Here is a 13,063-nt window from a genome sequence, read left to right on the forward strand (position 1 = left end):
AATTAGAATATCAACAACAGGGGAGCTGTGCTTCCTGAAATAAAGAACGACCATTATGTTCCATGGCAGAGCTTTTTTGAGCCTATGAGCACCTTTGCAATTCTGACACGGGTGGTGGATGCAGCCCCAAAACCGCTGCCTCAGAAGGCAGAGCCGACCACAAAATGTCAGGGTGGGGTTATGCTTAACTCTAGTAGTAACTGGGCCCAGATCTGTTTGGTTTCAGAAATGGAATATATGGTACTTCAAACCCATTACCTGGGCCGAACCAGGGCCGTCAATCAAACCTGTAAACTGTAGTCTCCTCCACTGGCCACGGTTGGCCTTCTTGAGCTCTCTTGGGGCCCAGTGTGTGACTATCTAAAAAAAGGAAGGTAATGTATCCTGTTGCATTTCTTCTCCCTGTCCTCTTTTCGTGCCCATCTTGAGTCCAGGCAGGATGCTTGCTTACAGGATTCTAGTGCCCAAGTAGCTATATTCCAGTTTTCTTCCCTTCATGGCCTAAAATAATAATGGTGGTGAAAACTCTAACATGGTGACAGCTCTGCTGTCATAGGAGCCTGGCATTCAGCAGTCACTGCACCCATTACTCTCTTTTTTCTTTTTTTCTTGCTACACTAATTTAAGATCTAAAGTTATTATTATTTCTACAACAAGGAAGATACCCCCCTCCAACCCCTGAGCCTGCAATGACTACCATTAGAAATCTTTTTGTTGAAGGAAGATGACTCCAAGGTCAGCTGCAGTACGTATCGGGAGATGAGTATGTTCTCCCAATGTCTTTTGTCTTGCTACTCATTTTTCTTGTCCTTCTTGCCCTTATGCCACTATAAAGTCATTGGTTTCTCAGAAGGCACAGGGCTGCTTGTTCTTTTCCCTTAAGAGCTCTTTTTTGTGCCACTATGTTTAGGTGGCAGGACACTTGTTAATGGCCTACTCTGAGTACCTAGCTAGAATCTGAGTGCAGACTAATTATGACAGGCTCAACCAACTCTACCTCCTTTATTTCACAGGGGCACAACTGGCCTCCAAGTCAGATGAGATGCTTTTTGATTACCATAAAGACTCAAATAATAAAAAGCATTTTATTTACATAAATTACAAAAAAAGATCACAAACTTGTTCACAGAAAAAAAATCACCCTTTTAAAATAACGTATCACAGTAACACTTTTTAGTTCAAACAAAATTCACATTCTGTTTTGGAGCCATTATTTTTTGTAGCAGCACTGTCCCGTCCCTCCCCACTCCCGCCCCCCATTCCCTTGTTTTGTAAGTACATAAAATTTAAAAATACCAAAAGATACATAGTTAGACTTCCCTTTCTGTCATTTGGTCCCAAAAAACCTTTCATGTTTTCTCACGGTTGTTGGCAATGTTTTTCCATTATAGGGGCAAAAGAAACCGTGAATGGTTAAGTAGTCATTTTTACACAAAGTGTGATAGGCAGTCTGAGAGCTTAGTCTGGCACAAATGTGCTCACGAAAAATGAAATAGGAAGAACTTTTCTGCACCTCATATGCTTTTTCCTATGAGGAACTACAACAGTCGTATTTCAGTTGTGCAACAAAGCACCTTGTAGTACTCTGGATACTTTTCTGATTTTCTAATACAGTAGCCCTACAATTCATCTTTTGAAGTACATTCCTACTAATACACTAACACAAAAAAAAATCCTGAAATGCACTGGGCTCCACCCCCCTGTCTCAGATCTTAGAAAACAGACTAGAAATGCATCTTTTCCCAGGGTTTCTTGGAGGACTGGAAATTGAGACAATGTAGAAGGAAAAGTCCAGTGGCTAGCTTCTGGAATGTTTGGTTTGGAGGTAGAACAGCTGTAATTGTGTACAGAAATTCTGTTTTTATCATGTTCTGTATTTTCAAAGCTGCAGGCTAAATGCTTCTTTTGCCTGCAACTGAGCTAAGCTGGATCACACTGTTCCATCAGGGAACATCAGTTTTAATCCTTTGTACCTGGTGTTAGGCATTCACACCTGTCCTACAGTGACCACAGCTGGATTGGCTCTATTCAGGTCTGGATTTAGAACTCAGATTTACTGGCTCCCTCTTAAGTCTCTGTAACAACAACTCAATATTGTAAAAGTAGAAGATGAAACTCTTGGCACAAACAAGTGTGGAAAAAGCGTCTTGGATTAAAGTTGTACCTGGCAGCCTGCTGTGAAAGGCTATGGAGTTAGATTGTGTGTGTGTAGCCTAACAATTCTACAGGTTATGGTACTGTAAATATTACTGATTTGGGTAACATAAATATTACCAAGCAGCCCGAATACCCTAGACAAGCTAGAGGCTAACCTGGTCTCATCAGCTCTCAGAGGCTATGCAGGGTCGACCCTGGGTAGTGTTTGGATGGGAGACCTCCAAGGAATACCAGGGTTGTGACGCAGAGGCAGGCAGTGGCAAACCACTTCTGAATGCCTCTTGCCATGAAAATCCCATGGGGTTCCCATACATCTGTGACTTTATGGCAAAAAAAGGAGACAAGGAAGCCCAGAGGAAGGCAATAGGAACCCACATCTGTTCATCCTTTGCCTTGAAAACCCCATGAGGGATCATCCAAAGCTGGTTCAGACATGGCAGCACTTAATTACTATTGATTTTTTTAAAAAATTGTTTTTGCCGTCAAGTCACAGGTGATTTATGGTGACCCTGTAGGGTTTTCAAGGCAAGGAATGTTCAGAGATGTTTGCCATTGGCTGCCTCTGCGCCGCAACCCTGGTACTCCTTGGAGGTCTCCCATCCAAATACTGGCCCAAGGTCACCCAGCAAGCTTCCATGGCATGAGTGGAGATTCAAACCTGTGTTTCCCAGATCCTAGTCCAACACTTTAACCATTACACCACACTGGCTCTCATAAATATTACTGAAAACATAGCAAAAATTTTTTTGTCAAGGTAACATCCTGGCAAGTTTGCTGATATTCTTCCCCAATCGCTGAAAAGACTATCCCCAACTTCAGTAGTTTTTTTCAGGCCCCTTCTATCTAACACCCCTTACTGCAACATTAATATGCATATTATGAGAAGGCAGGAAGTGAAAATGAATGCATTAAGTCAGGGATGGGGAACCTCAGGCCCGGGGGCCGTATGCGGCCCCCGAGGACATTTTTTGTGGCCCTTGGGAGCTCCGGGCCCTGCCGCGGAGGCGGGGTGCAGGGCAACCCTCCCCAAAGGTATTCCTGGGACAGTGGCTTACAGGGGCGCTGCGGCGCCCTTTGGACCTCCTCTTGCTGACTGTCAGCGGTTGGTTGGCGAGAGGAGAGGGGAGGGGGAGGGACCCTTCCCCCAAGGCTGCCCCCTACAGCCGTGGCGTGCAGGAATGCCGCAGCACATTGTAAGCCCCTCTCGCTGCCTGTCGGCTGTTGAGCAACAAGAGGGAGGGGAAGAGGCCAGCGGCTCCCAGTGGCAGAGCATGCATGCAGGAGCCGATCGGGCTTCGGGGGGAAGGGGCTTTTGTGGACTGTGGGGAGAAGAGTATGGAGACTGGGGCCCGGTCGCGTGGGGCTCTGTGCACTGCCGTGTGTGTGGGGGGGGCAGGGGAGGCGGGGAGGCTGGGCCCCAGTTGCTTGGGGCCGGCGTGCGCGGGTGTGTGTGTATGGGAAGGCTTTTCTCTCTTCCTCTTTTTCTGTCCCTCTTTCTCCTTTCTCTCCCTCTTTCTCCCTCTTTTTCTGTCTCTTTCTTTGTCTCCCTCCGTCCTTTTCATTCTTTCCCTCCGTCCTTTTCTTTCTTTCTCACCCTCTCTCCATTTCTTTCTCCCTTTCTCTTTCTTTCTCCCTCCCACCCTTTCCCTCTTTCTCTGTTTTCCTTCCTCCCTTCCTCCTTTGCCGATTGACTCTGGGCTGTGCCCCCCTGGCACTTTGTTTGCTTGGGCCGCCGCTGGCTGTTCTCCCGCCTGGGAGGGGGGGAGCAGGGGCGCCCTGCAGGCCTTCTCTGTGTGGCCTCCCCTGGGGTTGCCAACTTCCAGGTGGTGGCTGGAGACCTGGCAACCCTAGCCTCTCCCCCCCACTGGGAGATCTACACCTGGTATGGCCCCTGAATGATGTCATAAATGTGCAAATGGCCCTTGGCATGAAAAAGGTTCCCCACCCCTGCATTAAGTGAAAATGAATTTCTGTGCTTCAAGATAATAAGAAGGGGCCATGCTGGTAGAAGAGGATACTAATACTAAGTACCAGATTAGCAGTTAGGAAGCCGGCCCCGGCCCCTTGATTTGCAAACTGATGCCCCAGGACACAGTAATACAGCCAGTAACCTTGATGTTTGAATGGATATTTAGTTCACGACAATAGGCGAAATGCTATTCCGATATTAATCTGAATATTTCAAAACTGCAATTTCATCCTGTGACCAGGTTACATTGGGGACACTAGCTGTACATTCTGTTCCTTATCTTTCTCCTGAGTATCGTGGCTGCATTTTCCATTATTAAAATGGAAAAGCTTTATGTTCCAAAAATTAATTATCTCTGTTTCTGTGTCCTTAAATTTCTTGTCATGTCAAGCTCATGGTGCTGAATTTGTGTGCACAATGCTAATCTTGAAAAGGGGGAGAGGGATCCTGCCCATCTCTGAATTAAAAAAAAAAGCGAGCTTGGGTGTTGTAGTAATGGGGTATTTGTGTAAATACCTGGATTCAAGTCCAGCAACACCTCTGAACCAACAAGATTTTCAGGGTAGGAGCTTTTGAGAGTCAAAGCTCCCTTTCTCAGATGCTTTGACTCTGGAAAGCTCACACCCTGAAAATCTTGTTGGTCTCTAAGGTACTAATGGACTCTAATCTAGCTGTTCTACTGCAGACCAACATTGCTACCCTCTGAAACTATGTAGATGCCCTATCTCAGGGTAGGGAAGGATTCAACATGCTGCTACGGTACATGCGTGCCCTGGCAGGGAGGCACATGCACCATTTCACATACGTTTCCAATATGGATGGCGCAGGTGAGGCAGATGCATATTATACTGTAGATGCCTCAGATACTCACTTGTGACAGAAATCTAGTACAGCCCACAGGCCTACTGCAAAAAAAACAAAAAAAGTGGCACTGACACAACATTTTAATGGTATTCTTAAGTCTTGCCTTTAAATAAACATAAAAAACTCTGCCACAACACATTAGAATACATTGTCAGTTTCAAACACGTATATGGTTACATAGAAAATACTGCAAATTGTAAACACTTTGTAGACACACCCAAGTCACCATTGAATACTGTGGTTGCCATTTCATTGACAGCTCTCAGCAGGAAGTTCAGGCTGGCAACGGCCTTGGAGAGGCGGGCAAGGTGGGTCAGCCTCTGAGTCAGTTTTGCAGCACTTCACAGGTTCACAAGCATCGACTGCCCCCCCCCCTCAAAAAATCCTGTCTCTGGAAACAATGGTTTTCTGGGGATTGTGAGGTAGCTCCACCTTCCCTCTCCAAAACTGGGGAGGAGAATTATTCAGAGGCAAGAGGTGGCTGCCTGCATGCTGGGAATTGTTCCCTAAGCTTCATGCTTTGTACTGGTTTTAGAAGCCACATAGCAAAACTATACAGAATTGTTTTATTACTGAATTGCTTTATAGCAGCAAAATTGTGCTTCTAACACTGGTTTTAGCTTTCTTTTCTCATGAATGACTAAGGACTTGAAGTATTCTCCTTCATGACCCTATGTGCTGTGCTTTTTTTTCTGAACATATTTGATAATTTACTGCAATAGCAGTCATGATGTCCCTATTTCTATGAGACTTACATGGGAGGCTTGCTGTTCTCTTCACCGGTTAGGACACAGGTGTTAAAGCATTCACAAAGAGAAGGTTCCTCCAAAGTGATTGTCAGGCATCAGAATCGAACAGAGATGTTTCACAAGAACATCAATGCATGAAAAAGCTTGATTAAAAACAGGTCTACCCCAGCCTTAGCAGTCCTCCAGCAAACGAGGACAGGCATCACTTATTTCTACCTGTAACAGAATGTGATATTCAAAACTCGCTGGGTTTCTTTAAACCTCGGAAAGAAGTAAAATAAGGGCACCCGTGATAGTGCCAGGGATTGCTGGGATTTAACAGGTCAGCCCTGGCAACTGACAAGGGGGTCCACCTTGTCAAGAAATGGTGCTAACTTTTTGGATCACGCACAGCTAGAGCTGGCAGCTCTGAGTTGGGAGAGTTCTTGAGATTTGAGGGCAAAGTTTGGGGAGGAGAAGGAGCTCATCAGGGATACTGTCCACCCTCCAAAGCTGCCAAACCCCCCCCCCCAGGAGAACTGATCTTTTATAGTCTGGAGATCAGTTATAATATTGGGAGAACTCCAGCCCGCACCTGGAGGTTGGCAACTCTGTACATAGCACAAGGACAAACCAGGTCTGTGCTGCTAAGTATTGCTTTCAACCTTACCAAGCTCCTGGAAAAGTAAGAATGCTACACAAACTTCCATGTGATGGTGCAGGGAACTCAGGGACCATGCTCACCAGCCAGATCACTACTTTCCTTCCCTGATATGTTTATGGGGCTCTCCTAGGCCAAGGAGTGTAAAGATCCTTAAAAATCTAGACCCAGCCTTGAAGAGAACTTCTTAATTCTGTACCTTTCATGGTTTCCTTTTCCTAAGAATGGGTACACACAGGACTGTTTTCTATGTTGATGATATAGTGGACATTAGGAAGAACTTTCTAACAGAGCGGTTCCTCAGTGGAACAGGCTTCCTCGGGAGGTGGTGGGCTCTCCTTCCCTGGAGGTTTTTAAGCAGCGGCTAGATGGCCATCTGTCAGCAATGCTGATTCTATGACCTTAAGCAGATGATGAGAGGGAGGGCATCTTGGCCATCTTCTGGGCATGGAGTAGGGGTCACTGGGGGTGTTGGGGGGAGGTAGTTGTGAATTCCCTGCATTGTGCAGGGGGTTGGACTAGATGACCCTGGTGGTCCCTTCCAACTCCTATGATTCTATGGAGAAAATATTTAATTGCAGGGGTTTTTTGTGTTAGCACTCATCCCTCACCTCCACCTCATTGCTGGACTGTGCTTCTTATTAACTGTGCTCACCTTGTTTGTCTTACTCAAGCTAAAGTCCCATTTGTCACTTCCTACTCTTTCCCTTATGGCAGTCTTCTGGGGGCTGTTAATTGGAAGTCTTGCCTCAACCCCTCATTGTTTCAAATGAATAGAAGTGAATTTGATTGACAGCACAATGAGGTCTGGAAAAGTTTCAAGAATGACACTGAGTTTAGTGCCCCCAAACTGGATATTATAGTGCAGTCAGCACGTAGGCTACACAGCTTACTATAGTTGCTTATACCAGACAGCAGCATTATCAATAGCCATGGATAATGTGAGTGTACCAAAATGTTCAGCACCATTTTCAGCTTTTAAGCATGAAGATTTCCACAGAAGTCCTCCAGCATCTATGACACCTTCTCCTTGTTCTCAGAGATCTTGATGGGCCTCCACGGAGCAACACGTCCAGAATAAGTCAGGAGCTTTAATACAGGTGCTGTATGAATGGGACTGATAAATATAATCATTCAGTGATAAAAAAATCTTCCCATCACAGCAAATGTTTGTGGTACTGAATGTGGAAGAGTGTCTTTTTTAAGCTTTTGTGTATCTTAATTAAACAACTAGGCCCCTGTTTACAGTTCGAGGAAAAAACCTCACAATCACAAATGCTACTATGAATGAGGTGACAGGGCCGAGTTGCTTGGAGCACAGAAACCAGATCTAGCACAAGGTCATGCTCTGCGCTGGCTGCACCGTGAGCAGACAGTGTGCCTCTTCTATGCTTGCATGGATAAGTGCCAGGCCTCAAAAGATAGCCCTGCTTCTGCAGTGGGGTGGGGTGGAGGAGGAGCAGGGAGGCAGGTCAGGTGTTTTCTATGAGGAGGATACCAAGAAGATGAGAAGTGCTTGTTTTTAAAAACCCTGACAGGCTAGAGCAGCTTAGAGCCAAGCTACACATAAATGCTCAGAGTCTTCAGAGAAATGGGTGCGTCTCCCTGCCAGATCATTGAGCTGATTGATCACAGAGGTTCTATAACAGCTGTGTCTTTAGAAACCCAGCAACCTTTGGGGTCCAGGATATACCTCCTGTTTGGAGAATTGGCACCAAAAAAACCCCCAACAACTACAACTTACCTGCCATTTCCAGGGGCAAAATAGCACGGCCCTTTAACAGTATTCAGAAATGGCAGGGCTCTGCTTTAGTGTGCAGGTCTGAGAACAATGTCAGCATCAGCAGTCCTTACTCAACTTCATTGTAAACAGCCCTCAACCCAACCTGCACAGAGACAAGGTCCTCCTTTCTTTCTGTCTGCAGCCCACATCCAGGTTCTAGAACAAGGTCCTAATCTCCTGCACAGATTAAAAATGAGCCCTACTGAAATGCAGAGAAGCAGAGGTACTTGATCTGGTGGGTGTAAGTTGCTTGTATTTCTTCTTTAATTTAGCCTTATTTTGTACTTAGGTTATCTCTCTCCTGTTCCCTCAGGAGCTCTCATTTCAAACTGCCTTCTGTATGTACTGGAGCTCTCCACTTTCTACATCCTAGGCGGCTTGGTGTAATAGGAAGACTTCCTGGGTGTTTGGTCCAAACCATTGCACACTTATAGAGGAATGTGGACATCTCCTTGCTGGTCAAACTCTGTGAGCTCTTTCTTCAGTTTGCTATCGTTGCCAATGATTCTCTGTCACTCCGTATTAGCATTACTAGACCGAACATTTAGGTCTTCTGGTTACTTTTTCTTCCTGGCCCCACGTGTTGATTTTTGTTGTTTTTTTAAGCAGAGCAGCATACATCAGCCTGTGATCAACCAGGACTGGTTCTGTTCCATGGTGGTGAAATGGAACCTTCATATTTCGAGGCAGAATGCCCCTGAATATTAGTTGCTGGGGAGAACAGCAGGAGAAGCTATTGCCTTCATGTCCTGATTGTGGGCCATCTACGGACATCTGTGGGAAACACCCTGTTGGATTAGGCAGACATTAACGTTGATCAGGGGCTCTTCTTATGTTCTTCTTCTACTCCCCAAATTTCCTTCTCAGACACTAGCAGCACCTTTTTCATTACTTTCAGGAAGCTCCCCTCTTTGTTAAGCAATTACCTTTGCCAATCAACAGGGGGGAATAAGGTCACATCTATTTAAATTTGGGGTTGTTTACCCAAAGTCTGTGTGTCTCCCTAGTTCTTTGTACGTACTGTGCAATTAGATTCTGTCCCATCTCTTCAATCTGTAGCACCTAGTGGTCTTGCCAAGTTTGTGGCAGTTGTTTCTCCTTCCCCCCTCTTCTAATAGCAGAAGTATTGTACTTTTTTTTAAGGAAAGTTTTAAGGATGGGATAGTTCAATAGTACAGTAGCTTGTGGGTAAGAGAAGAAGGTGAATACGAATATCCATTCTTTGTAGAAAGCTGTCATGTCTCCCAAGGGATCGGATACTGAATTCAACTTGTTCAGTAGTGTCTCTGTCTTATAAAGGAAACTTTTTACAGGTGCGCATTCAAGCATCCTAAAGTTTTCCTGCACCTCTGAAATGACAGTGGACTTTGGGAGTATAGGTTTGTTCTCAGTTCTCATGTGTCAGTATTCTTTTTCTCGGGAGAAGATTGTCCAAGGACCATATGCAGCTTAGCTTTGTTTAAAATGGAAAGAATTTAAAAGGCCCATTAGGAAAGAAAAAGGCATGTGTTCATAGGAGGTCTGCACAAAGACAGCATACGCTCACTGGCAGAACACACAGGGCATTCACAAGGAGGATGTTGTGGAATCTACCACTTCACGACCATTGCACACTGTGGGGACATACTGAGAAGATGACCCTGTGGGACACAGAAATGGAGGGAGGTTTAGAAGAACAGTAGCTGTTGAAAATCCCATGCTTACATGCCACAAACATCACCATCTGCAAACCTAACACACCTGGTGAGGTTAATAGTGCCATCAACAACCTTCTAAGCCCATTGACTTCAATGGACTTAGAAGGGTGCAGCTCCATTTAGGATTATGCTGTGGGTTACCATTTACTGTTAACAATGCCATATTTTTTCAAAATTGTTCCTAGTGTGTTTTGTATATTGACAAAGGCTATGGGCAGCAGGATGAGGTAGTAGAATGCTGAATGGACAGTGTCGCTTCAGACTGCAGGCAGAGGGATACTAGTATGAATTCATTAAAATATTCCTATCAAATAGAAAACTAGCACATCAGGGAGGAAGGCTCTAATCAAGTCACTGGTCCATTGCACTGGTTTTCTGTTTGCAGGGACTTCAGACATCAGTTAAAAATGTGATTTCTCACCAGCTGTCTGAAATTTTGCAATCCATTCTACCACACATTCTGTAGTAGTCTTACAACAACCTCTACGTCTCTCACACTGCCTTTTATACTACATCAGCATTGCCTGCATACTTTATCCAGAAGTATGTGGATTTAGTACACAGCACAGGATTCAGGATCCTGAGAACCTCAGCTTTCAGAAGCTTGGTGGGAATCTGGGCAGGATTGCTAATGAAGGGTGGCAGGCTTTAGTACCATATACAGTAGTTATTTTGAAACAGTCAGAAGTGGCCTGCTTCTGCATAATGATCCTGGACTTCCTTGATGGTCTCCCATCCAAGTACTTACCAAGGCCAACCCTGCTTAGCTTCTGAGATCTGATGAGATCACTTTAAACCGGGCCTTCCAGGCTGGGATGAACATAATGTATGTATCCATATTTGGATATACAGTTTGAGTTGCCTGTGTTCAAAATTTTGAATTTGCTTTTTTTCTTTAATCACAAAATAGACACAGCTCTGCCTTTACTTAAGGTGGCCTGATGTCATGCACTACCATTGCCATCCTAAGACGAGTAAAATCCTTCTAAAGCCATTGAACTCAATAGGCTTAGAAGGGTATTATCTCTGAACCTTTATCACTGCACCTGGGAAACCTCTGCTGGGCTTGGTTTGGAGCCAGTGAGGGTCTTATGCTTAAACGTCTGATAACTTTTTGTCCCTTTTTCAAAACGGACAAGGCAGCAGGGGAAATGAACATGAACATGGCCTTGATATGGCAGTCCTGATGATTAAGAAACTTAAGACTTGTTCAGTTGTTATACTTTTGGTAATCCAACTGCACACAGCTTTGGTACATGCAAATATGTATCCTCAAAAATCCGGGTTTTCAATGATGTTTATCAGAGTTGGAAAATATGTAGGCTATTACAACTAATCTCCAGGCGACAGAGATCAGTTCACCTGGAGAAAATGGCTGCTTTGGAAGGTGGACTCAAGGGCATTATACCCCACTAAAGCCCCTCCCCTCCCCAAACCCCACTTCCTCAGGCTCCACCCCCAAAATCTCCAGGTATTTCCCAACCTGGAGCTGGAAACCCTAAAAATATGTGTGCTGCCCCATTAACTCAAAATGGTGACTTTGTGCATCAAAAGGATTGGGCAGGTATTATTTCCCCTGATGGATGGTTAGATTGCCAAAAGTGTAACAACTGAACAGAGCTAAAGTTGAATCTCCTGGCTGTCATTACCGTCATTACCCATATTTGTACTTTTATTTTTATCAGAAAACATTTGCCCTTTTTCAAAACACTTCAACCTTACCCAGGTGTACAATTTGTAGTAGTACCCTCACCAATGTGTAGTTCTTTTTTCAGTGTGGGTACTGTAGTTCAGCTGCAGGTTAAATAAATTTCAGCCCCTGTCAATCACATTGAGAATGAACACAATGTGCCCTGTAACTCACCATGCGATGAACTTGCAGCGGTCACACTAAAACGGTTAGTGGAGACCCGAAGACTGGCTACATTCTTCTGGGGCTGGAAGAGGATGATATGAAGCTTGGGTGTAAAGAGGCAGCCAAGGACCACAGTGCCACTGAGACTAACTGAGATGCACATAGTGGTGGTCTGGACCTACGGTCAAGAATAAGAACGTCAATGCTGCAGGCAAGGACAGGAATGGGAATGTATATATATGTACACACATACTAAAAACTACCCTAGCACAGGCTACATTGCTAGCTGGTGGAGGAAGGCGCAAGGAGCATGTCACTCTAGGCCAAAAAACATAAGCTTCTTCTATGAGTACATTCTTCAAAACAATGTAGGCCTACAGGCTATGCATCCCAGCAACTTAAAAAATTAAGAATTCCTAGCCCCTGGCTGTACTTGGCTCAAAATCTTCTGTTTCCTTAGTTTTAGATGTATATGTGTGCATCTGAAAAACAGTTTTCTGGGTGTGACTTCTATACTATGGAGGCAAAAGTAATATGCTACTAAGTAATTGCTGAGAACGTTCGTTGTTTTGTTACTTAGTTATGTAAGCACTGCATTTCGATGTGCATGGCACTGTACAGAGTTGCAGGAGTTTGAACTGGGGGTGACTAACCATTAAAGAGATCATGGGGCTGTGGTGGAAAGCCTAATGAAAACGTCAGCTCAGTGTTCAGCCTAGCGAAAAAGATAAATTCTCTGCTAGTGATCATTAGGAAAGGGGTTGAAAACAAAGTAGCCAGTATTTTAATGGCCTTGTATAGATCTATGGTGCACCACACTTGGAATAGTATGTACAGTACTAGTCACCAAATCTTAGTTAATAGGTGATTAGAGAGAAGTGCCAATATTGGCACGTGAATGAGTTTTTCTTCGTTCCCAGGAGCCTCAAGAAGGGAAGGAGGGGGTCTACTATTAACTGAAAACAAAGCAATATAGATAAGGAATCCAATCCCTGCTGCTCCCTTCTCCATCATGTTAGTTTTTCTTGCATGAGATTCTCAGGCAAGGATAGGGCATCTATATGTAAGCAACAACAAAACATGAAGGTGAGGAGATATAAAAACCTGACCCAGCGCCCCTTACCCTTCATCTCCTGATTTGCTGCAAAGCTGATTTCAGCGTTTTTCTCCCTTAGGAACTGGGCAAACCAAATAAGATGGGGGGTGGTATCTCCTTTCATTCAAGCACTCTATTTTTATTTAGAGATAGACTCTCACAATGCCTACCAATGTTAATTGCCTATACAATGGGGTACTTTCTCCTATCTGCTTAGATGTTGGCAGTGAGGATCTCTTGGGTGAGGTGCACA

The 13,063-nt window shown here is 44.6% G+C and overlaps 1 protein-coding gene across 2 annotated transcripts in view; it reads right to left on the bottom strand.

The window, feature by feature from the left end:
* Positions 1–7,421: 7,421 nt before the first annotated feature.
* The window catches only part of GRM2 (glutamate metabotropic receptor 2), a 56,577-nt gene continuing 50,935 nt past the window's right edge, over positions 7,422–13,063 (bottom strand). Inside the window, exons 4-6 of one of the 2 annotated variants that reach the window (XM_056865759.1) lie at positions 11,724–11,892; positions 9,709–9,802; positions 7,422–7,482 (exon numbers count right to left, since the gene is read on the bottom strand). In XM_056865759.1, the coding sequence (XP_056721737.1) occupies positions 9,729–9,802; positions 11,724–11,892 (243 nt within the window). In that variant the 3' untranslated portion in view covers positions 7,422–7,482; positions 9,709–9,728. Of the gene's footprint in view, positions 7,483–9,649; positions 9,803–11,723; positions 11,893–13,063 lie in introns of those variants that run through there. The other variant, XM_056865751.1, reaches the window with a different exon arrangement.

The sequence above is a fragment of the Euleptes europaea genome, chromosome 1 (genome assembly GCF_029931775.1).
Source record: "Euleptes europaea isolate rEulEur1 chromosome 1, rEulEur1.hap1, whole genome shotgun sequence".
Lineage (NCBI taxonomy): Eukaryota > Metazoa > Chordata > Lepidosauria > Squamata > Sphaerodactylidae > Euleptes > Euleptes europaea.